This window comes from Amblyraja radiata, chromosome 32 (genome assembly GCF_010909765.2).
Source record: "Amblyraja radiata isolate CabotCenter1 chromosome 32, sAmbRad1.1.pri, whole genome shotgun sequence".
NCBI lineage: Eukaryota > Metazoa > Chordata > Chondrichthyes > Rajiformes > Rajidae > Amblyraja > Amblyraja radiata.
In genome coordinates, this window is record NC_045987.1 from 21,118,468 (window position 1) to 21,143,252 (window position 24,785).

Consider the following 24,785-nt stretch of genomic DNA (forward strand, 5'->3'; position numbering starts at 1 on the left):
GTCAATGTTCTCCAGATCCGAGGAGTTACTCTAGCACTTTGTGTCTTTAAAAAAAGACCTACTTTCCAGCGGCAGCCAACTTGTGGACTGAATTCATGCTAAGTAAACCGGAGCTAGAGAATGACCAGTCCTGCTCTGTCCACCACTACCCAACTTCCCAGCAGGTCTAAGTAATGAATTGTGTTAGTTGCTTCTCACGATTCCTGAAAATTACCAAACTAAAAGAGGGCAGCATTGTCCCGTGTACTCAATGTATACGTTGTACAAAGAACAACAATTTTAACAGTGCAGCACTACTTCAGTGAAGGGACGTGTTAGTCTCAGCTTTTTAATTGTTTAATTTAGAGATACAGCATGGAACCAGGCCTTTCGGCCCACCAAGTCCATACTATTCATCCATACACACTAGTTCCATGGTATTCCACTTTCGACAGGTTAAGGGGCAATTTCCAGAGGCTAATTAACCTACAAACTGAGCGTCTTTGGAATGTGGGAGGAAACTGGAGCCCCAGGATGTGGGATCTGCATCTACAACATGCCCTCTTGCTGAAACAATAGGGCACATCTTGGCATCTTTACAGCAGCAAATAAATTGTCCACCTGTGTTTCTGTTTTTTCTCTCAAAGGCACAGAAGATGAACGTTTTAAAATATGAGAAGCTGTAATCACAGAACCCCCTCCTTGCCGTTGCCAACTCCATGTAACTGCGTCTACAATCCATGCAAACTTGCTGGTGTTATTTCAGAACAAGCTTTTCTGCATAATATTTACAACGGTGCAGGTGTCATGGAAAGTAATGTATAATTCACATTGGGTTCCAACTGACTCCAGCAAACAGCAGAACATGATGCTTCAAAATCAGCTCCAATCCCTATTTTGGCTTAATGCAACACTCTGCATTTGCAGAGCTCTGCCAAAGCGAGTTTCATTTACCTACTGGACACTTCCAAACTGAAAAATGGACTGGAATGCAAACAATGTCACCAAAACATCAATAAATTGAAAATATGTTGCCTGGAAGCAAAGTTTTGAACAGATGCGCATACCAGAGATTTCTTCAAGCCAAGCCAATCAAATTTACATTTGGATGATACAAAAAAGCAAAATGGATGAGTATTACCAATTACTAATCGGCAGCAAGAATCCATATGGAAAAAGATTGGATTTTAATGGTTAAAAACATGGAAATAAATGAATGCGAAAGGACGATACAATGCCATGTTCAGAATTTTTAATTTAGTTTTAGTTTAGAGGAACAATTTACAATTTCTACCAAACCCCAATACCCTACAAACCTGTGTAAGAAAGAACTGTAGATGCTGGTTCAAACCAAAGATAGACACAAAAAGCTGGAGTAACTCAGTGGGATTGGCAGCATCTCTGGAGAGACAGATTGGGTTGCGTCTCGGGTCGAGACCCTTCTTCAGACTGGTGTAGGTTTGTCTAACCTACAAACCTGTACGTCTTTGGAGTGTGGGAGGAAACTGAAGCACCCGGGGAAAACCCACGTGGTGATGGGGAGAACGTACAAACTCCGTACAGGCATCACCCGGGTCTCTGGCGCTGTAAGGTGGCAGCTCTTCCTCAGTGCCGCCCAATTTGTTAAGAGAATTTTAAAACAAGTTTTCATTGTACAAAGGATATGTAGCTCTCCCTGCCGATGAAGCTGGATTTGGTTGCAAGTTAAGGATTTTTGATGAGCAAAAAAAAAACCAACTCAAAAACAACCCCACAGGCGCAAGAGGAACCCTGGTACTGTTTGACAGTTTTCTTTTTACGGAAGCTCTCATGAGACTAACAATGAAAGGATCAAAAGACAAGTAATGTTATACACCGGGCACAAGAAATCAAGCTGTTTGAGAATTTACAATCTTTTCAGGAAAACATCAAGATAACTCCCTCTTTACTCCCTTCCTGCTCAACATGGGCCAACCCCACTTAAAGAGCAAATAAAGTGGGTTTTAAAAAGTGGGGGTCAGTCAACAATAGACTGCACAAAGCATTTGACAGCATTCTCATTGATCAAATCTGACCTATTTAAAATGTACTGTACAGCACACTTGAACAAAATTCTGCGCATGCATCTTAAATGAAAGTACCTCAAAATCCAAAGACAATGCACCCCAAGAAACAGCTAAAATCTCTCTGTAGCAAATTGCACACCAATGAGTTGTACATGCAACTTCCAAAACAATTACATGCTTCAGGTTTTTAGGAAGCCTCTCGACGGACCATGTTTCAGTTCAATTTTAATGCAACTACACCACCTACTGGTTTACAAAGCGTTCAGCCGCTATCTGAGATGCACTTCAAAAATGCAAATCGCACGCTTAGCAAAGCAGAAATAATTTATTCCAGCTTGTACTACCCTGCTGCTTATACCGTTTTATTTACGAACATAGACTGGGGATATACAGTTAGAATTTGTACATTTTTATAAGCAATGGTTGTAGGCAACCATAAGGGGACTGTAAAATACACAACAGTGGAGGATATAAATAAATCATGCTACATAAGCCTCAACTTCCTTCAATATTAAAAACACCAAATGCGCTACACTCCAAATTTATGTGCGCTGTTAAAAGAGTTTGTTCTTGCATTTGCAGAATATAGTTTTGTGAAGAACCAGACTGCACAGGCATACAGCAGCAGTCCGATCAGTCAGTGAGTGGATGGTGCAAGCCAAACAGGACAAGCTAATGTGCAGGAAAGAACTGCAGATGCTTGTTTAAATCCAAGATAGACACAAAATGCTGGAGTAACTCGGCGGGACAGGCAGCATCTCTGGAAAGAAGGAATGGGTGACGTTTCGCTTACTGTTTGCAGAAGAATTTTTTTGGAATAAGACTAACCATAAAATTACAGGAACACCAGAACATCTTTGCAAAAGAGATGCCAAACCTCAGGGCTGCACAGTACCACAGCTTGTAGAGCCGCTGCCTCACAGCGCCAGAGACCAGGGTTCAAATCTGACCTCTGGTGTTACAAGCGTTGAGTTTGCACATTCTCCCTGTGACCATGTGGGCTTCCTCCAGATTCTCCAATTTCCTCTCACATTCAAAACACAGGGTTTGCCAATTAAATGGCCTCTCTAAATTGCCCCTGGTGTGTAGAATCTTGGGAGAATTGATGACAATATGGAGTGAGTAAATGATTTGATTAGTGTAGGATTAGAGTAAATGGATGGTTGGTGATCAATGTCAACCCGGTGAGCCAATGGGCCTGTTTTCGTACTGTATCTCTCTATGACTTATTGAAAATATGACAACAGCGTTGTACACATCAGTATTTATTGAGGTCAATTAACCTGCAAACAAGCATGTCTTTGGGATGTGGGCGGAAACCAAAGCACCCAATTGAAACCGACATTGTCAAAGGGGAAATGTGCAATCACCACACACGGTCAGGATCAAACCCGGGTGCTGTGAGGCTGCTGCTCTGCCAGCTGCGCCGCTGCATCGCCCTAGACGCAGGGAACATTCCAAAAGAGATCGCCGGGGAAGAAAGAGCCTGGGAATAGGCAAAGCAGAGATACATCAGCTATCAGATTTGGAGTAGGAATTAAGGAGGAAATAGGAGGTAGAAAGGCATGGGAGAAAAATACCAAATTCAGATGGATCTGGGATAGGCTAGGAGACATAGAAAGACAGGGGGTGAAAGTAACTTGCATGGGTGCAGGAAACCCTGCAAGGCGAGGAATACCATGAAGCTACGGAAGGGCTCTGAAATGATGAAATGAACACGGAGGGATGGAGAGCAAGCAGAGGTTGTCAAGGACACGTGATGGCTGAAGGATCTAGGTTCTGAATTCATAGTTAGCAAATGGAAAGAACGAACATGAGTTTAGAGCAGGGGTCGGCAACCTACGGCCCCCGGGCCGAATGTGGCCCGTAACCCGAAATCATCCCGCCCACCGCCATATTTTTTTTCCTGTATTCATCTGGCCCGCAGACTTCCGTCATATCCAGTACCTCCCTGGCCCAAGGCCGCGGCATGGTGAAGCAAGGAGGCCTGCGCTGTCGGCCGCAATGGCGGAGCCACCGAGAGCCAAACGCCGCCGATTGCCAACAGAAACGTCACCCATTCCTTCTGTCCAGAGTCGCTGCCTGTGCCGCTGAGTTACTCCAGCAATTTGTGTCTATTCACAAGTACTCTTTGTATCTCTGTGGAATATTGACCCCGTGGAGGCGTTGTATGGAATTATATAACTAGTTTGGACTGATGGTGGGATGGGAGAGGTGGAGTGTCTGCCGTCCATATGCTTTCTGTAAGAGCAGTCGATTTACTGCCATTGTTTATGTATCTCCCGTAACCTGTTTCAATTCAGATGCTTACCAAAACATAAATTATACATAAATTGTACAAGACAGTGAAAAGAAAAATACTGCGCAATGAAATTAAAACATTAGATCAAACAGCCCAAACTCTTGTGCAAGCTGTACCACCTTAATCCCTATGCCCACGTTGATTTTGAACCGAATCTCCTGTTCGCTCCTCCTAAAATACATTCTCCAGCATTCCAACCAGAGTTCCAGGTTGCAGGGCTGTTCTAAGAAATAGACACAAAATGCTGGAGTAACTCAGCGGGGCAAGCAGCATCCCCGGAGAGAAGGAATAGGTGATGTTTCGGATTGAGACCCTTCTTCAGACCGAAGAAGGGGCTAGCTCCAAAACATCTCCCATTCCTTCTCTCCAGAGATGGAGCCTGTGATGTCTTTGTAATGTAATATGTGTAACATACATTTATTGTGTAATCTAAAATATATTGGAAACTCGTGCCTGAGGTCAAGTGACCTTCAAAATAAAAAGCAGTGATTGCAGAATAAACGGGCTCTTTAACTCTAACTCAGTGGTGGACGTGTCCTCTTGTGCTGGTCACAACAGAGCCTTGCCTCCGACAGAAACCTTTACAGAGCCTGTCCCGCTGAGTTACTCCAGCAATTTGCGTCTACCTTCGACGTAAACCAGCATCTGCAGTTCTTTCCTACATTGTTCTAGTAAATCTTGTCTGTGCTCTCTGCGCTGTACGGTGCAGTGCCCAATATCCCAGCCTTAATGAAACCAATGTTTTAACGAAGTTCAACACAACCGCCTTGCCTTTGTACCCAGCACCTTCAGTTACAAACCCGTGCAAATGGTTGGCATTGTTGATACTGCATATTTTGCATAGTGCATATACTGCATAGTGGAGTATCTTGTTCCGCTCTATGATCTATGGCCAGTGCTCTGGGTGGTGTCCTCGAAGGGGCGAGATCTATGTGACACGTGATTTGTTGCCTGCCATCTGGGGCGGGATTCATGTGCACACGTCATAGATATAGCCCACCATCCGCTCAGACATGCGCCCCGGCCCCAAAGCAGAACGAGGTTGCCGACCCCTGTTTAGAGTATGTGGAACTCACTACAATTTCCGAAATCAATTTAAGGCCAGTGCGATCTTTGTGAAGCACAGAGGGTTATGATGCAGGGATAAAAAGAAAATAATGCCACAACAGAAAGCCAACAATACATTGATATTGATGGGGTGGGAAAGACACAGAGATTAGAGGTTGCAGTTCAATCACCAGGAGTGTATCTGGTACATTTTGACCAGTCAACAAATATTCCTAAATATTAATAAAGAAAAGTGCAGATGCTTGAAATCTGAAATAAAATTAGGAAGACTCTGGATTCTTCCAGTAGTCAAACCAGGTACCTTTGTCGTTGTTGACCTGAAGCCACGACGCTTTGATCGTGCAGTTATGATAAGAGTCAAGAGAAAAATGAGAAATTAAAAGAGATCACGGGTGGAAAGTTGAATCATATCAATTGGGAGTATGTTAAAACTGTTAAGTGTGCATCCATAACAGCATGTGGAGCAGAGGAAAGATGATGATACATGATATCACTACCCAATATATTGAACACTGGCGAGATAGACAGAACACAAACAGCAGGCAGCAATACATGGAACACCCATTAGTGCAATCAAAAAATATAACCGGACAAGTATCTGAATATGTGAGAGAAGGAACAATGCCAACGAGAAAGATTTTCTCATTATAAGTTATATTTTGAAATCACTTCCATACTTACGAGTGATAAATTGGATCACAAATCCAAAATCCAATAATAAAATGATATGCAAATCGAGGCTCTTTGAAAGAGATTCCAGAATATTCTTTCTCTTCTGCCCCATCCCCACATCACTGTTTTCTTTTCAATTACTTTACAAATCAAGGTTTGATGACAACTCAAAGTTAATGCTATTGTAGTGGAAAACTCAATTAGTGCTTGTAAGATATTAACACATCTAAACACAAAATAATGTCTGTGCCGTGTACTTCTTCATACCATGTTCAGCAAACGTAAGAGAAACTCACCCATAGTTACATATGGCAATGTGTCAGTTGATCCATGTGGATAAATGCTATAAAGATGGGGACCAGTAGAGTCTACTCCTCCAAGTACTAGCGCTGCACCAATGTATCCTTGATATCTAGTTCAAGAAAATGGAACAGGTTACTTGTTTGCTGGTAGAAGTGCATGCTTAAAAGGTGGCTGAAAATATTTCAAGAAAAATCAGAATTTCAAAAATGTGGACGATAATTATATATCATAAATATATATATATTTATGATTATATACATATTTATGATTATATACAGATATGTTTAAGGATAAAAATAACAAATGTTTATTCCACAATTACAAATGCTTTTTTGTCCAAGTACTAACGAGTGCTTTCTCATCCAGAGATGTCATCTTATTTTTACTTGCTGTTTTAAGGACTCCAAAGATAAGAAAAAAATCTTTAACTATAGTATTCATTGCCACAATAATACATAAAACAATGCAAATATGCAAATTGAGTTTTACTATTTATTTGATTAAATTTAGATAGTGGGCTCTGAACTAGCTGAATTAATAGACAATAGACAATAGGTGCAGGAGTAGGCCATTCGGCCCTTCGAGCCAGCACCGCCATTCAATGTGATCATGGCTGATTATCCCCAATCAGTACCCCGTTCCTGCCTTCTCCCCATATCCCCTGACCCCGCTATCTTTAAGAGCCCTATCCAGCTCTCTCTTGAAAGCATCCCGAGAAACTGCCTCCACCACCCTCTGAGGCAGATAATTCCTCAGACTCACAACTCTCTGTGAGAAAAAGTGTTTCCTTGTCTCCGTTTTAAATGGCTTACCCCTTATTCTTAAACTGTGGCCCCTGGTTCTGGATTCTTAAACTGTGGCCCCTGGTTCTGGAATTACCCAAGGCATTTAGATTTAGTTTGGTAGAATTAAAGCTAGTCATCTAATTATCATTGCATCGCAAGGGAGCAAAACTTATACACAACTAACAATCACCAACATTTTAGAAATGCATTCCATTGAGAAACAAAATATTGTATATGCTAGTAACCTTTAAAAAAGCATAGAATTATGGGAGTATTAGGTGAACTAAAATATCTGTGGAAAAAGTTAATGTTCAGAAAACACAATTTTTCCGTCAATGCTGCCATTGCTGGAGTGTAGAGTATTGTCTGCTCTTAAGTCAGTTATTCCAATTAAATTACATGAGTGTGCAGATGTCTGCAGCACTCCTACTTTATTAGCTCATCTAGCTCAATTTATGACTGGATAATTCATTTCCTTTAGTAACTTTAACAAAACTTTTAAGAGAAGATTAGACCGGTTCAGAAAACAATCAGTGACCATCGCAGCTGCTGGAGATTTAGGGCAATAGACATACTTTTCAGAAGAGAAAAAAACCCTGCATAAGCACAAAGGTTTACCACAGTTGTGCTTCCAATTAATGAAAACATCTGAATCATTAGTTTTAACTGGCAACATGCTGGGTCTAAGAATCAATAAGCAAATACTTTAGTAGATAGGGAACTAGATGAGGATGAAAGTTGGACGCAAATTAGATAGATCTGCTGCAATAAATTAATTACAGAGAGCTTAATCTACAAGGTAGAGAGATAAAACAAAATTGATGATTAAACTGGTGGCAGGGTTCCTTGAACGCAGCAGAGCTGATTAAATAAATCATATGTCTTGGCAGTCAAGTCATATCTGTTTCAGGATGGTAGGTTAGTCTGTCTATTGTTACTCAACTAGTCATCTGGAGACACAAACTAAATTCAGAGATGGCAAATTCAACCTCAGCAATTTGTTTCTGAATTTTAATTGCGTTATATTAAAGTTCCAAAACGAATACTCGGATTAAAAGCGACTTTAAAATTCAGAATCTTGTAAATACCCATCTCATTCACTGAAGCTTTTGCACAAACAAAGGCGAAAAGTTTAGCCTATAGGTGACTACAGGCCATTGCTAATGTGCTGATTCACAGTTGGCCTGTGGATGACTCCACGATTATGCCTATTCATTGTTGCCTTCTGGCATGCCTTAACAAGTCACTCAGCTAAATCAAATATTGCCTGAAACACCTCAAAATGAAATTTCTCCATGAGCATCTTATTGGGACCAAGGGTGAGCCATAAGTGCTGGCTTTTGGCAGGACACTTGTCATGGAAATTAATACCCACGATAGCCAACCTGGACAGTTCTTAAGGTAGAATTCTTGGGCAAGTAACACAATTTAGATCAACTGTGATAATAACAAATCTAAGATAGGTAAATTGGACTCCAAACTAACCAAATTCAGACTTAAGGAAACAAAAGTGCAAAAAAAAAATTGCATGCTAATCAGATGAAAGATTTTAATACTAATTGGATATGACACTGTCTGATCAAGAGTAATGGGAACAAAATAAATAGGAATATATGGATTTCAACAAAAATAATATTTAATGGAATCTAATAGGTATAGAGATATAACATTTATGAGGAATATAGAGGACAATCTAAACATGAATAGGCAAACTTAAAGAGCGCAAGGAAGCAAATTGGTGGGTTTCTACAAAAGGAAAATAAGTTTTAAAATTAGCGAAATAGAAACCTAAAATGTCTTATTTCACAGTGAGAGAAAATTGCACTTATATTTGGATAAAATATAAAGACAAGTAGGACCATGGTCATACTCGAGCAAATGTGAATGATCGCTGCAGGAGGGAAAGATTCAAACATAAACATCAACATAAAAGTCATTCAAATAAAATGGAGGCATAAGAATCTGCAGATTCTGGAAACCTGAGCTAAAATCTGTTGCAGTACAGTGGGCAGAATTAAAGTAGGTAAAAACGACATTCTCCTGTCAGCTTTAGCTCAGTCAATAACATTCTCCCTTCAGAGGCAGAGGTTGTGGGTTTGAAGCCCCACTCCAGACACTTGAACACAAATGTTCCGTGCTTTCCAGAGGCAGTGCTGTGATATCAGTACTGCTTTCTTTAGGGGAAAAGCTTCCATTGAGGTCCCTCTGCTCTCCCAGGTGGAGAATAATGATCCCAGTGCAATATGTTAGGGATCACAGAAGTTCTGCATAGTGTCTTTGCCAATAATTATTCTGCTAAACTCTTCACTCCGTAATAAAGCAGGCACCTTGCCATAATCCCATTGCTGATTATGAATGTTTATGTGACACAAATAGTTGCCATGGTGCCTACATTGTAAGAATAGCCAAAAGCTGCAACAAGCTTTGGGGTAGAAACACAAAGTGCTGGAGAAACTCAGGACAGGCAGCATCTTTGAAGGGAATGGACAGAGACTTTTCGGGTTAGATCCCCTCTTCAAAGTGTTTTTTGTTTTCTACTGAGATTTGTTTTTCCACCTGGAGGGAGGAGTTGAATGAAAATCACCTGAGGTTAGACTGAAAATCTTGAAGAGTTCAGATAAGGTGCCAGTGGTCATATCCCAAAAGACAGGACTTTGTGGAGAGGTTCTTGATTAGCAAGTATATTGGGTCAATGAAAACTATTTCCTTAAGAACAAATGGAAAACTCCACAGGCCCACATGGGATGCACCCCCCAGAGTAGCAGATGCGGCTTAGCAAGTGGTGATTTTTGTTTTACACCAAAACCCTAGGAGGGAAGCTGCTGCGCAGTGCTCATCAAGAAAGAAGATTAAAGCAAATAAATGATAAGCCAATTAATCTGTGCAGTGAATGAAATTCATCAACACTTCAAAAAAAATTGGCTACTCAGGGACATTGGGCAGTGGTTTTTAAAGGGCAAGTTGTGCTGAACTGATTTAATTGGATCTTGAGAGGAAATCAAACTCTATGGATATAATTGGGGAAATATAATTTTCCAAATCATTGACAAAGTGCCAGCGTCTATTAAGCCATATGGTGTCAGAGGAATGAAACCTTGTGACTTCAAAGATAGATAAGGTAGGATTGTCGCAATACCTTGGGAATCTACGCCAGGACTGTTTCTGTTTAATATAAACCTCAAGAACATTAATTTTTCGTGACAGAAATATTAAGATACTAGACCAAGTGGGACCCGTTGGGCCCCGATCCCCCAACGCAATATTTTATCACTCACCCATAGCCCTCAACTGTGCAGGCGCAGTTCATTTGCCCTCATCCTCAACACTCCCACTCTTCACCCTACCTCTTCTCTCTCCTCTCCCCCACTCCTCACCTCTCCCCGATCCCACTCCCCTACTAAACACATGTTTAAATAACATTTCTCCTCCTCCCCTCCCTACAACAATGTAACAAATCTTTCATTACACCGGGTGAAATACTCTCCCCTCCCCCTCCCAATCTTCTTCAACCTCCCTCTTCTCTCTCCTCTCCCTGGTCCCCCACTCCTCGCCTCTCCCCTATCACACTCCCCCACTAAACACAATGTTTAAATAACATTTCTCCTCCTCCCTCTCCTTACAACAATGTAACAAATCTCTCATTGCACTGGGTGGGACACTGTTGATGGGCAGTTTATGTAAATTAGATCCCATTGTGATGTCATTGTCGGGTGCAGCACTGTTGACTGGCAGTTTATGTAAATGAGATCCCATCGTGATTTCATAGCTGGTGACTGCCAAACTGTCACTGCAGTGTTCTAGTGATTCTTTCTCAAACTTTCTCAAAAATGTGAATAACTTGTAAAATATAACATCAATCTGAACGAAACTTGATACTCACAATTGTCTTGTGGTGTAGTGTAAGGTGGTGCAAAAATTGTAGAGCTATCGTGTACCGTTTTGGCATAGTTCAAATCATGAAAAGCTGGCAAACAAACAGCCCATGTGGAGGCGGCATGCAGCGTCACACACTAACTACCCCCCCCCCCCCCCCGCACTCACGCTAATGGAGGGGAGGAGGGGAGAGAGAGAGAGAGGGGGGAGGGGAGAGGGGAGAGGGGAGAGGGGGAGAGGAGAGGGGAGGAGAGAGGGGGAGGGGAGAGGGGGAGGGAGAGAGAGGGAGGGGGAGGGGAAGGGGAGAGGGGTGCTGTGAGGGGGGATGAGAGGAAGAGGGGGGAGAGAGGAGAGGGTGGAGGAGGATGGAGAGGAGATGGGGGGAAGCGAGGTAGGGGGGGAGAGATGCGAGGGGGGAGAGAGGAGAGGGCCGGGAGAGGGAGCGAGGGGTGGGAGAGGAGGGGGTGGAGGAGAGGAGGGGGTGGAGAGGAGTGGGGGGGAGAGAGGAGAGCTGCGAGGAGGGGGGGGAGGGAGAGAGGAGGGGGGGGGGGAGAGGGGCGCGGAGAGAGGAGGGGTGGGGGGAGGGAGAGGGGGGGGGGGAGAGAGGAGGGGGGGGATGAGAGGATGGGGGGGGAAGAGGAGGGGGGGAAGAGGAGGGGGGGGGGAAGAGGAGGGGGGGGGGAAGAGGAGGGGGGGGAAGAGGAGGGGGTAAGAGGAGGGGGGAGAGAGGAGGGGGGAGAGAGAGGAGGGGGGAGAGAGGAGGGGGGGGAGAGGAGGGGGGGGAGAGAGAGAAAGAGAGAGGGATAGGGAGAGAGAGAGAGGTGGGGAGAGAGAGAGAGAGGTGGGGAGAGAGAGAGAGGTGGGGAGAGAGAGAGAGGTGGGGAGAGAGAGAGAGGTGGGGGAGGAAGAGAGAGAGGTGGGAGATAGACAGAGGTGGGGGAGAGAGAGAGAGGTGGGGAGAGAGAGAGAGAGGTGGGGAGAGAGAGAGAGAGGTGGGGAGAGAGAGGAGGGGAAGAGAGAGAGAGAGAGAGTGCCTTTTTACTTCAACCCAAACCCAAACAACCATTTGCAGGCAGTGCTTTTTTACCTCTAAACAGATTTTCATTTTCAAACCAAATTAAGGGTACTCACAGTGCTGTGGACATTTGTTCAGTGTCATTCAGAGCTCTGATTGAGGCACACCACTTACAGAGACTGATTGAGGCACACCACTTGCAGAGACTAATTGAGGCACACCACTTCCTGGTTTTATAGTCCCTCCCCCTCCCTCCAGCAGGGGCAGCAGAGAGAATGGGGAATTTTGTAAAAACATTATTATCTCTGTCAATTTTAATCGACGGGAAAAATCCTTGGCACACATGCGGCGGAGGGGGGCTCTGAGCGAGGTGGCCAAAAATGACGGCCGTAGGTGGCGGCGTTCTCTCGGAAATCGCAGCACAGATGGCCAAAACCGGTCAAGAACAGACTTTTAGTAATATAGATATTGCTAGGCAAATAACGTGAAGCGGTGAGCTATGGGAGAAAAAGTCAAAATATTAAGGTTCCTACTAGACATGAAGAACAGATCCAAAGGTGCAGGGTCAGTTTTGATGACATTGGATTGGAACTTTCAAAAGTTGACGGGGGGGGGGGGGGGGGGGAGGAGGAGGGGCAGGGGCTGTTTGCTGGTACAGGGATGTCTGGTACTTAGGAAGTGGAGGCAGGTAGGGTTCAGAGATTTCACGATCCTAATAAAGTGAAGGACAAGGCTGGCAAGAGTAGAGAACTGGTTGGCAAGAAATATTTAGGTTAGAAGGTGGCATATGTCAAGTATAGGCAGCTGGGATCAAGTGCATCCCTTGAAGATAGGAGTAGGAGTGCAATTAGAAGAGAATCCAGGAGGGTAAAAGGGGGAACATAAGATAGCTTTGGCAGGTAAGGTAAAGGAAAATCCAAAGAGATTATATTAAAGAGTAACCAGGTAGAGAACTGGGCCCTTTAAAGATCAACTAGGTCACCTATGTGTGGTGCCACATTAGATGGAAAGGTGCTAAATGACTATTTCTCGTCTGTATTTTGGGAAAGTTAATAGTGATGTCTTGAAGAGAGTCCACATTGCAGAAGAGGAAATGTTGGTGGGCAGATAAATCCCCGGGACCGAGAACTTGTGGGAAGCCGGGAAAGAAATAGCAAGACCCGTGCCAGAGATATTTGTAACAGTGATAGCCACACTGGTGGTGGAAGGCAGGAGGATGGCTAATGTGGCTGGACTGCAAGAGTGGCTAAGGTTGTGCCACTGTTTAAGAAACACTGCTAGGATAAGCCTGGTTGCTGGAGATATGGATGCCTAGGAACTTGAAGCCGTTGACCATCTTTACAGCAGCCGTGTTGATGAGGACAGGGTTGTCTTCACCCTCCTGCTTAGGTCAACAACCAACTCTTTTATCTTGCTGATATTAAGAGCAAGGTTACTGCTCTAACACCATGATCTAGGATTCCTGGTCTATTTCCTGTATTCAGTCTCATGTTGACCCTGCCGATAACGGTGGTATCATCGTTGAACTTAAAGAATGAGTTGGCGTTGTATTTAGCTTCAAAGTCATGGACGCACATGGATTAACGCAAGGGACCGAGTTCACAACCACTAGCAACACCAGTGTTGAAGATCAAACTACAGGAAATATTATGACCAATTATACCCGACTGAGGTCTAGAACCCAGTTACAGATGGAGGTTCGAAGGTCAAGGTCTAAGAGTTTAGAGTTGTTTGTTATTTCTATTAACGATTTGGATGTGAATGTAGGTGGCATGGTTAGTATGTTTGCAAATGACACTTAGATTGGTGGTATGGTGAATAATGGTTATCTAGGATTACAGCAGAATCTTGATCAACTGGGCTAACAGGCTGATGAATAGCAGACGAGGTTTAATTTGGATAAATGCAAGATGTTACTTTATGTCAATCAATATACAATCAATGTTAGGGCCGTGGGGAATGATGTAGAACAGGAGGTGCAGGTTAATGAAAGTGGCGACAAAGGCAGACAGGGTGGCGAAAGTGGTGTGTGGCATGGTCGTCTTCATTGGTCAGTGTAAAGAGTGCAGGAGATGCGGATATCACGTTAGAGACGTACAAGATATTGATGAGGCCTCATTTGGAGTACAGTACTGGTCACCCTGTTATAGGAAGGATATCATTAAACTGGAAAGGGAGCAAAATAAATTGAGGGCATTGAGGCACAAGAAACTGTAGATTGCTAGATTCTTGAGCAAGAAAGAAAGTGCTGGTGGAACTCAGCAGGCCAAGCCGCATCTGTGGAGCGAAATGGACAGTCGACGTTTCAAATTGGGCCCTTCTCCAGTTTTTTACATCCGAGCATGGGCTAAGGAGGTTTGATTTATAAGAAGAGGCTGGATATTCCCTGAGTGTGGGTGACTGAGGGGTGACCTAATGGAGGTTTATAAAATTATGAGGTGCATAGATTGGGCGAATAGCCACAGTCTCTAACTCAGTGAAGGGCAGTCTAAAACTAGAGGGCATACGTTTAAGATGAGAGGGAAACGACATGATAGGCACCTCATCAGCAACTTTTTTTTACACAGAGAATGCTGCATAAATGAAACAAACTATCAGACAAAGTGGTAGAAATGGGTATAATTATGGCACATAAAGCACCTAGACAGGTACATCGATGAGAAAGGTTTGGAGGGATATAGGCAAATGGATGAATTAGGTTGAAGGTCTCTTTCCATGCTGTACAACTCTATGACCCTTACATTTTTGCCCTCTTTGCTAATATTAAAAAATCATTGTACTACCAACATCAACCACTTAAGATTACACCCGTCAGCATTAAAACATTCCAGCTATTTTTTGAAATGATGACTTCCTCAGCTGCTTGCAATTCACAGATTTTCTGAAGTACCATGCTTGCTACATGAAGCACATGCACATCTCATTTCTCAACTCTTCCTCTGCTATAAAACACAGATCTCTTCACTTGTGTTTGACGGGAACAGCTATTGACATCCAGAGGTCAGGACATTGGTCACTACTCGTATCAGTGCAGCTTCTTCAAGGAACCACTCAAGCAAGCAGCAGGCATGAATAACATCCGCTGTCTGGCCTTTTATCAAACTCGTAGATAGAGCCATTGAGTCGTACAGCACGGAAACAGACCCTTTGGACCAGCTTGCTAACCAAGATGCCCATCTAAACTAGTCCATTTCCCTGTGTTTGGTCCCCTTTAAACCTTTCCTATCCATCTACCTGACTATGTGTCCTTTAAATGCTGTTATAGTGCCAGCCACAACAACTTCCTCTGGCAGCTTGTTCTATATACCCACCACCCATGGTGTGAACAAGTTGCTTCCAGGTTCCTATTAAATCTTGCCCCTCTCACCGTAAACCTATGTTTTCTGATTCATGATTCCTCTACTCTGGGAACAAGACTGTACATTCATCCTATCCTCCTCATGATTTGATACCCCTCTGTCTTCAGTGCACTATGGAATACAGCCTGCCCCACCACTCCCCATAGCACATCCTCATAAACCTTCTCTGCACTCTATACAGCTTAATGATGTATCGCTGGGCCCTAGGACCTCTCTTCTCATTTTGATATCATTTTCACCAGCTGGAATCTGCAGGACCAGGGGTAAAATTATTCTTTAGGAAAGCGTAAACATTTGCTGCATCTGTTCATAGTAACAACAACAGAACCGACATCAAATAGGTTATTCAGAATTAGAATGGTTGCCATTTGATGAACTCTTGCACACATTAGCAAGAAGGAAGCAGCAGGGTGGAAGGCAGCATCTGACCACGGGTGCTATCTGTACAGAGTTTGTACGTTCTCCTTGTGACCGCATAGGAATTTTCCCGGGTGCTCCAGTTTCCTCCCACATTCCAAAGATGTACAGGTTTGTAGGTTAATTGGCTTTGGTAAAAATTGTAAATTGTCCCTAGTCATAGAGGCCCTTCGGCCCAACTTGCCCACACCGGCCAACAATGTCCCAGCTACAGTAGTCCTACTTGCTTGTGCTTGGTTCATATCCCTCCAAACCTGTCCTACCCATGTACCTGTCTAACTGTTTCTTAAACGATGGGATAGTCCCACCCTCAACTACCTCCTCTGGCAGCTTGTTCCATACACCCACTGCCCTTTGTGTGGAAAAAGTTACCCCTCGGATTCCTATTAAATATTTTCCCCTTCACCTTGAACCTGTCCTCTAGTCCTCGATTCCCATATGGGCATTTTTCCTCTCATGATTTTGTACACCTCCATGTGGCCAATTAGGAAAAGGGGAGATGCAGCGAGACCTGGGTGTCATGGTACACCAGTCATTGAAAGTAGGCATGCAGGTGCAGCAGGCAGTGAAGAAAGCGAATGGTATGTTAGCTTTCATAGCAAATGGATTTGAGTATAGGAGCAGGGAGGTTCTACTGCAGTTGTACAGGGTCTTGGTGAGACCACACCTGGAGTATTGCATACAGTTTTGGTCTCCAAATCTGAGGAAGGACATTATTGCCATAGAGGGAGTGCAGAGAAGGTTCACCAGACTGATTCCTGGGATGTCAGGACTGTCTTATGAAGAAAGACTGGATAGACTTGGTTTATACACTGTAGAATTTAGGAGATTGAGAGGGGATCTTATAGAAACTTACAAAATTCTTAAGGGGTTGGACAGGCTAGATGCAGGAAGATTGTTCCCGATGTTGGGGAAGTCCAGGACAAGGGGTCACAGCTTAAGGATAAGGGGGAAATCCTTTAAAACCGAGATGAGAAAAACTTTTTTCACAGAGAGTGGTGAATCTCTGGAACTCTCTGCCACAGAGGGTAGTTGAGGCCAGTTCATTGGCTATATTTAAGATGGAGTTAGATGTGGCCCTTGTGGCTAAGGGGATCAGAGGGTATGGAGAGAAGGCAGGTACGGGATACTGAGTTGGATGATCAGCCATGATCATATTGAATGGCGGTGCAGGCTCGAAGGGCCGAATGGCCTACTCCTGCACCTAATTTCTATGTTTCTATCACCCCATATCCTCCTGCGCTCCATGGAATAGAGACACAACCTACTCAACTTCTCCCTATAGCTCACAAAATACAATACAATACAATTTATTTGTGTCATTTGAACCTCATTGAGGTTCAAACGAAATTTGGTTTCTGCAGTCATACACACAAGAAAAATAACCAAGACACAACACAATTACACAAACATCCATCACAGTGAATCTCCTCCTCACTGTGATTAAGGCAAAGTCTTATCTCTCCCCTGCACTCGTCATTCTCCTTCCGATGTCAGTCAAAGCCCCCGGCAGGCGATGGTAAGTGTCCCGCGGCCATTAAAGCCGCGCCGGGTGATTCAAGGCCGCGCTCCGGGTCTTGGTGTTGGAGCCCCGGCGGGCGCTAGCAAGTCCCGCGGCCATTTAAAGCGGCGCCGGGCGATGTAAGGCCCCGCTCCAGGTACTTTTCAACCCCGCAACTCGGGCAGGAGAAGTCGCCATTGAGGAAGCCCCGAAAAGCGGTCTCCCACCAGGGACCCGCGGGCTCCCGGTGTCACCGTCCACCGGACCTGCGGTTGGAGACTCCGAATCCCCGGGGTCGGGTCGCAGCCGAGCGCCACCACAGCTCCTCCCGCTCCGAACTCGGCCAGCTCCACGATGGTGGGTAAGTCCGTAGCTCCGCGACTGGAGCCCCAGGTCATTCCGGTTGGAGGCCGCTCCACGGTGCTAGGCCCCAACGACAACGGAGACCCGACAGGGAAAAGGTCAGGTTCTCCGTGCAGGGGAAAGATTTTAAAAGTTTCCCCCACCCCCCGCCCCCCACACACATACCCAGTTAAAAAAAAAAAGCACTTTAAACTACATTCATACATTCAAACGCGACAAAAAAACAACAAAAAAGACGACAGACGGACTGCAGAGGCCGCTGCGATGTGAGTCGCGCCGCCGCCCACCCTCCAGTTCTGGCAACATCCTCGTAAATCTTCTCTGAACCCTTTCAAACTTGACAATATCTTTCCTATAACATGGTGCTGAGAACTGAACGCAATATTCTAGATGCGGTCTCACGAACATCTTATACAACTGCAACATGACCTCCCAACTTCTATACTCAATACTCTTGGACTGATGAAGGCCAAAGTGACAAAAGCCTTTTTGACCACCTTATCTACCTGCGACTCGACCTTCAAGGAACCATGCACCTGTACGCCTAGATCCCCCCCACTCTACAACACTAACCAGAGGCCTACCATTTACTATGTATGTCCTGCCCTTGTTCGACGTCCCAAAATGCAACAAGTGTGTAAAATAGTGTTAATGCATGGGGTGATCGCTGGATGGCACGGACCCAGTGGGCAGAAGTGCCTGTTTCCGAGTTGTATCTCTAAAGTCTAAATCTGCAGTTCCTTGTGTCTCTTATATAACAGTGAATTAGAGAAGCCGTTTGCCAGTCAGCAGCCAGGTATCTAGATGGTACTGAAATCAAACAATTTGAATGTTTAAGTGTTATTGCACCAAGGTTTATTTACCTGAAGAGCATTTGCTTCAGCATGCGATTAGCAGTAGCTACACGGGAAAGTCTCCCAGTGGACAACGAATGGAGCTCCAGGTTGGACGAGATCAGCTGAGTGGTCATCTCGGTGTCTGCGGCTGTCCCAGCACCACAGCAACTATAGAAGATGGCAGAAAGCACAACCAGTCAGAACTCTCACCCGAAATAAAGCCGTCAGTTGTAGCAATACTGGGTTTGCTACGTTCTGCAAGCATTTGACAAGATTATAAAACTAGTGATAAGGATGAGAGGAAAAAAAGTACAGAGGATGAAGGCTGAAAAAAGGAAATAAGTAAAATTCACAATTTTACATCCTCCCAGTGCTTAAGGTAGTGAAATGCTCTTAGTTTCTTTTCTAAGAAGCAGTTGATAAATTATGTGCAGCGACATCCCAGAAATGCCAATGGGCTAACAAAAATGGTCTAATTTGGCAGAGCCAATTGTAGAGACAAATATTGAAATGAATCTGAGGCAACTGCCTTTAACTCCCCTTTGAATAGCACAATGGGGACTTCTCCTTCCATCAAGGAAAGTAGGCGAGCCTCAGTGTAAGATTCAATCCAAGGAGGATGCCCCAACATTGCCGGCTCCCTTACAGCAGCATCAGCCCAGATTGCATTATCGCTCTGGAGTGGAACAAACTCTGTCAGCTTAAGAAACCTCCAATGATGTTACACATACAGAATCAAAACTAAGTTCAGTCTTCACCCAAAGCAGAGTTCAAAATGATGAAGATGCACGCTGGGAGGCATCGCCAGATGGCCAAGGCTGATGAAACTTCATCGGAATCGAGGATAGGTCACGCAAACAAGGCATTGTAACCGCTACTTCCTTTATTATAGCTGACTAACTTCTAGTTTAGTTTAGAGATACAGCATAGAAACAGGCACCGAGTCTACGCGAGCATCGATCACCCATTCACATTGGTTCTGTTATCCCACTTTCTCATCCACTTTCTGCACAGTAGGAGCAACTTAGAGGCCAATTAACGTACAAACCCGCAAGTCTCTGGGATGTGGGAGTAAACCGGGCACCCGGAAGAAATCCATGCCATCACAGGAGAACATGCAAACTCCACATTTGCTGGATATTTCCAATACTTTATATTTTATCATCACATTTACTGATTTTTTTTGTCAGATTTATTTCTTTTGTCATTATTGTTTATTTTCTGAGGAATTGAATCTGTCCGACAACAGATTTAAAATCAAGTGTCAGGCTTGCACTTTGAAGAGTTATAATTACGCAACAGTTTTCAAAAGCATTTGGAACAAACACACAAACCCAAATTGAAAAATAAAATTCACCAGACATATTACTTACTAAATGTTAGTTGCAATGTAATGAATCTTGGAGCAGTTCTTATCTGCAACAACCATTCCTTCGGTTGCTCTGGTATCAGCACCCAGGATTACACCATCCTGAAGGGGAAAAATTAAAGCCTATGATATTAGTTAACCAGGTCATGATTTTCTAATGGAAGATAGACACAAAAAGCTGGAGTAACTCAGCTGGACAGGCACCATCTCTGTAGAGAAGGGATGGGTGACGTTTCGAGCCGAGACCATTCTTCTAGTCTGAAGAAAGGACTCGACCCGAAACGTCACCCATCCCTTCTCTCCAGAGATGCTGCCTGTCCCGCTGCGTTACTCCAACTTTGTGTGCCTATCTTCGGTTGAAACCAGCATCTGCAGTTCCTTCCTGCACATGATTTTTTAATGATCATGTGGGAGAAGCAGAAGTGGTGTCAGGAAGGCCAGAGGAGATGCAGGAGATGTTGCATTCTAAAGTCAGACAAAATCTCTGACCAAATGTGGCATTATTTGTGCTGACTATAATCAAATTCTACAAAGCACACGTCCGAGTTGGAGGATTCATTAAGTGGAGATGCAAATGGACTTGGAGTGTTAGTGCAGGATTTCCAAAAGGTTAATTTACAGATTGAGTCAGCATTCATCTCAAGGGGACTAGAATATAAAAACAAGGAGTTTAGCATGCTATCCAAACGGATCAGATATACCCTACACAGTGCCAAATATAGTTCTCAGCATTGTAGCGCATCAGATCTATAGATAAAGTCCATTGAGAGGTCTCAACAGACTAGGTAGTGGAAGCATGTCTTATGTGGTGGAGGGGTTTGTTGATGAGAAGTTGGTTATAAAACAAAAGGGAAAAGAATTAAGAGTGACGCAAGTTGTTTTTGTTTTTTACACACAGTATCTGGAATGCAATGTCTGTAGAGATGGTGGTGGCAGGTTTAATTGTGACCTAAGAGGGAAATGGATAAAAATCTGGGTGGAAAAATATTCAAAATTATGGAGAGTGGGTAGAACTCAAAGGTTACTCCAACAGAAAGCCAGCACAGATAAGATAAAACAAATGGCAACCTCTCGTATTGTAACCTTTCTGTGAATGTGGAGCACTTTAACTGAGAAGCACTCTCTGGACAACATTTTAGTGACAAGTGCAACGTGTATTTTAAGAAGAGGAATGTAAATGGGGATCGATACCTTTAAAATACCGTTCTACAGTGGCTTTACAGTGCTTACACATTAACAACTGACTTTGGCTGCTGTGAAATGGTAAAGTACACCTGGAGGTTCGGCTGTTTGAGAGGGTGGATGGAAAGTGCATATTGTATCAGACTAATGAAATTATCCAATTTTCATCCCCAGACAAGCAGTGGTTGTATTTTTGGTGTAGAAAACTGTTACAAATGGGTTTGTTATGGGCCTGTCCTACCATTGCTTCCTTCACCAGCCCGTTATGCAGGCGGGGGACAGGGCAAGTGGGGGGAGCGCTGTCTGAGTGAAATTCACATGGTGCAAAGCCAAGGTGATATCGACACACACCTCGATCAACAGGAAGGTTGGCGGTGTAATTAAGATGGCTAAAGTACAGTGTACAGTAAGTCCTTTAAAGGAGGGGGGTAGAGAGGGGCGGGAAATAAGGGGGAGGAGGAGGGAGAAGGAGTAGATACAACTTTTAAGAAACCAGAGATACACGACTGTGAAGCTCGGCGGACATTAACATTACCGGTTGGTTATCCTTGGTTCTGAAAACTACTGCTTATGTTTTTCCCCCCCCAATGAGCCGATGAAATTCACCGGTCAGCATCGGCTACAACCTACGAGAACTTTCAGTCTCCTGGCAACCCACCAACGAGAAATTTCGTTACTCTCCATGGCGGCTTCATTCTGGTCGCCGCTAATTTCTCAACGTGTTGAAAAATTTGTGGTGATTACAATGAGGCTGCAACTTGTTCGAAGAATGCGATCAAGAAGGCGACTCCCCAGCAAACACCCGCGAACATGTGGCGACTGCATAGTCTCCTGCAGTCGCCTAAGTGGGACAGGCCCATAGCTTACTTTTGTGGATATGATTTAATGTTACATTTCTAATACAAACAGATTTGAAATCTCTCTAATCATACAATATAACAGAGATTAGCATTTGCAGAATAAGACAATTAATTCTGAACAATGACTGATTTTGTTTTAAAACATCTTCTGCTGACCGTTGCAATTTGACTCATTAAAGTACCCAAATGTTAAAGCTGCAATTAATAGTAGTCTACTATTTAATTAATATAGATTGTTGTTTAACTTTCAAATGCTAAATATAATGTTGAAATACATATTTTTTCTCAGATCCATGATGCTTATGTAGTAATTTTAAAAAGTAAATTAAGAACCAGTTTAACAGGTCAAACGCAGAATACCTTGAATATAATCCCTGCAATTGTGGTACCAGTTTTCCTTGCTTCAATAACTTTCAAGCCTTGCTTGGTAAGTTGAGCTTCAATGAATGCATTCCTACAGATGAGAAAAGGTATACATTATTACAAAAGCAAATGATACTGATTGGATACACCAATAGGCAGTTTAGGTTTACTATTGTCACATATACTGAGGTGCAGTGAAAAGCTTTTGTTTTGCATACCATCCAAACAGATCTGATATATCATACATAAACACAATCAAGTCACCCCAAATACAATAGATAGAGCAAAGGGGAAGATACTGAGTACAGTATATAGCTTTCAGCATTATAGCACATCGGTTCCTCAGACAGTTCAATGTTCACCTCGGTCTAGTGATGGATTGGACAGTTCCCTCGCTTGTGGAAGGAACGTTCAGAAGCCAAATCAATGAATGTTGGAAAAGGGAGGTAGATGGATCAAAATTATGGGGGTGGGGGTTTAAAGTGGGGTTTGTTGATCGCTGACAGATGGGGGGGGGGGGGGGGGGTGGTTGGTTACTGAGGAGATAGTTGCTATTGGGGGATAGTTGTTGCGGGGGGTGGGGGTCGAGGAAGGGGAGGTGGGTCTTGGTGTCGAGATTTGGGGGTGGGGTGGACAGGTAGCTGTGTGGGCCTGGGGCTGCGTTCTCCCTCCCCTCTCTCCCCGGGCCGGGCCTGGTCCGGGCCGAGCTGCCGAGTCATCCTCCGCCGCACTAGGCCGGGAGCGGCTGCGAGCGCCCTCTCCGAGCGCGGCTCCCGGCGCCGGGGCAGCCCTCCTGCCCGCTGTCCCCGCCGCCCGCCCGGCCACCGACACTCACCGCCGGCAGTTCTGGAAACTGAAGCCGCCCGCCGGCTCGCGGTGAACAGCGAGCGCCGCCATGACAGTGTGGCCGGATGTGACGGATGGGTGCGGGCCGTGGGCTGACGCAGTTCCGGGGGTGGGGTCAATGGGAGGGGAGGGGTCAAGGGAGGGGGGGAGGAGAGAAATGTGAGGTTGTCCACTTTGGTGGCAAGAACAGGAAGGCAGATTATTATCTGAATGGTGTCAGATTAGGAAATGGAGAGGTGTAACGAGACCTGGGTGTGATTGTACATCAGTCACTGAAAGTAAGCATGCAGGTACAGCAGGCAGTGAAGAAAGCTAAGACGATAGCGAGTGTTAAAGAAGGAACTGCAGATGCTGGAAAATCGAAGGTAGACAAAAGTGCAGAAGGTGGACACTTTTGTCTACCTAAGAAGATAGCGAGATGATTTGAGTTTAGGAGCAAGGAGGTCCTACTGCAGTTGTACAGGGCCCAGGTGGGACTGCACCTGGAGTATTGTGTGCAATTTTGGTCTCCTAATTTGAGGAAGGACATTATTTCTATTGAGGGAGTGCAGCGTAGGTTCACCAGGTTAATCCTCGGGATGGCGAGACTGACATATGATGAATGAATGGGCTTGTATTCACTGGAATTTAGAAGGATGAGAGGGCATCTTATAGAAACATATAAAATTATTAAAGGATTGGACAGGCTAGAGGCAGGAAAAATGTTCCCGATGTTGCGGAATTCCAGAACCAGGGGTCACAGTTCTTTCTTACACGTCACAGTTCAAGAATAAGGGATAGGCAATTTAGGACTCTGATGAGGAAAAAAAACTGCCAGAGAGTTGTAAATCTGTGGAATTCTCTGCCACAGAAAGCTGTGGAGACCAATTCACTGGATGTTTTCAAGAAAGAGTTAGATTTAGCTCTTCGGGCTAAAGGAATCAAGAGATATGGGGAAAAAGCAGGAACGTGGTACTGATTTTAATGATCAGCCATGACTCGAAGGCTCGATCAGCTGGCTCGAAGGGACTATGGCCTACTCCTGCACCTATTTCTCGATGTTTCTAAAATGACTGATTCTTGGTTGAAAGACGCAGCATGGAAACAGGTCCTTCAAACCACCGAATCCATGTTGACCATCCATCACCTGTTCACGCTAGTTCTATGTTATCCAATTTTTGCATTAATTCCCTACACACTAGGGGCAATTTACAGAGGCCAATTAACCTACGAACCCACATGTCGGGATGTGGGAGGTAACGAGCATCCGGAGGAAAGCCACGGGGAGAACGTGCAAACTCCACACAGACAACACCTGAGGTCAGGATCGAACCTGGGTCTTTGGCGCTTTGACACCTTTTTGAGGGAGACTACATTGGGGGGTGGTGGGAGGAGGAGAGGTTGGGTGAGAGGAAAAGGTGAATGGAAAAGTGGGCAGTGGATCAAGATATGGCAGGATATGGTAGTAAAGAGGGAACGAAGGATAGTCGAACGAGAATCAGGGGGACTGAGTAGGGCAATAGACAATAGGTGCAGGAGTAGGCCATTCAGCCCTTCGAACCAGCGCCTCCATTTAATGTGATCATGGCTGATCATCCCCAATCAGTACCCCGTTCCTGCCTTCTCCCCATATCCCCTGACTCCACTATCTTTAAGAGCCCTATCTAG

General features: G+C 44.4%; 1 protein-coding gene across 1 annotated transcript in view; it reads right to left on the reverse strand.

The window, feature by feature from the left end:
• psmb7 (proteasome 20S subunit beta 7) overlaps positions 1–23,251 on the reverse strand; it is a 65,652-nt gene extending 42,401 nt beyond the window's left edge. The window contains exons 1-5 of the mRNA XM_033048752.1: positions 23,128–23,251; positions 22,290–22,383; positions 19,892–19,989; positions 18,546–18,686; positions 6,363–6,478 (exon numbers count right to left, since the gene is read on the reverse strand). Of these exons, the coding sequence (XP_032904643.1) occupies positions 6,363–6,478; positions 18,546–18,686; positions 19,892–19,989; positions 22,290–22,383; positions 23,128–23,189 (511 nt within the window). The 5' untranslated portion in view covers positions 23,190–23,251. The remainder of the gene's footprint in view (positions 1–6,362; positions 6,479–18,545; positions 18,687–19,891; positions 19,990–22,289; positions 22,384–23,127) is intronic.
• Between the last annotated feature and the right edge of the window lie 1,534 nt (positions 23,252–24,785).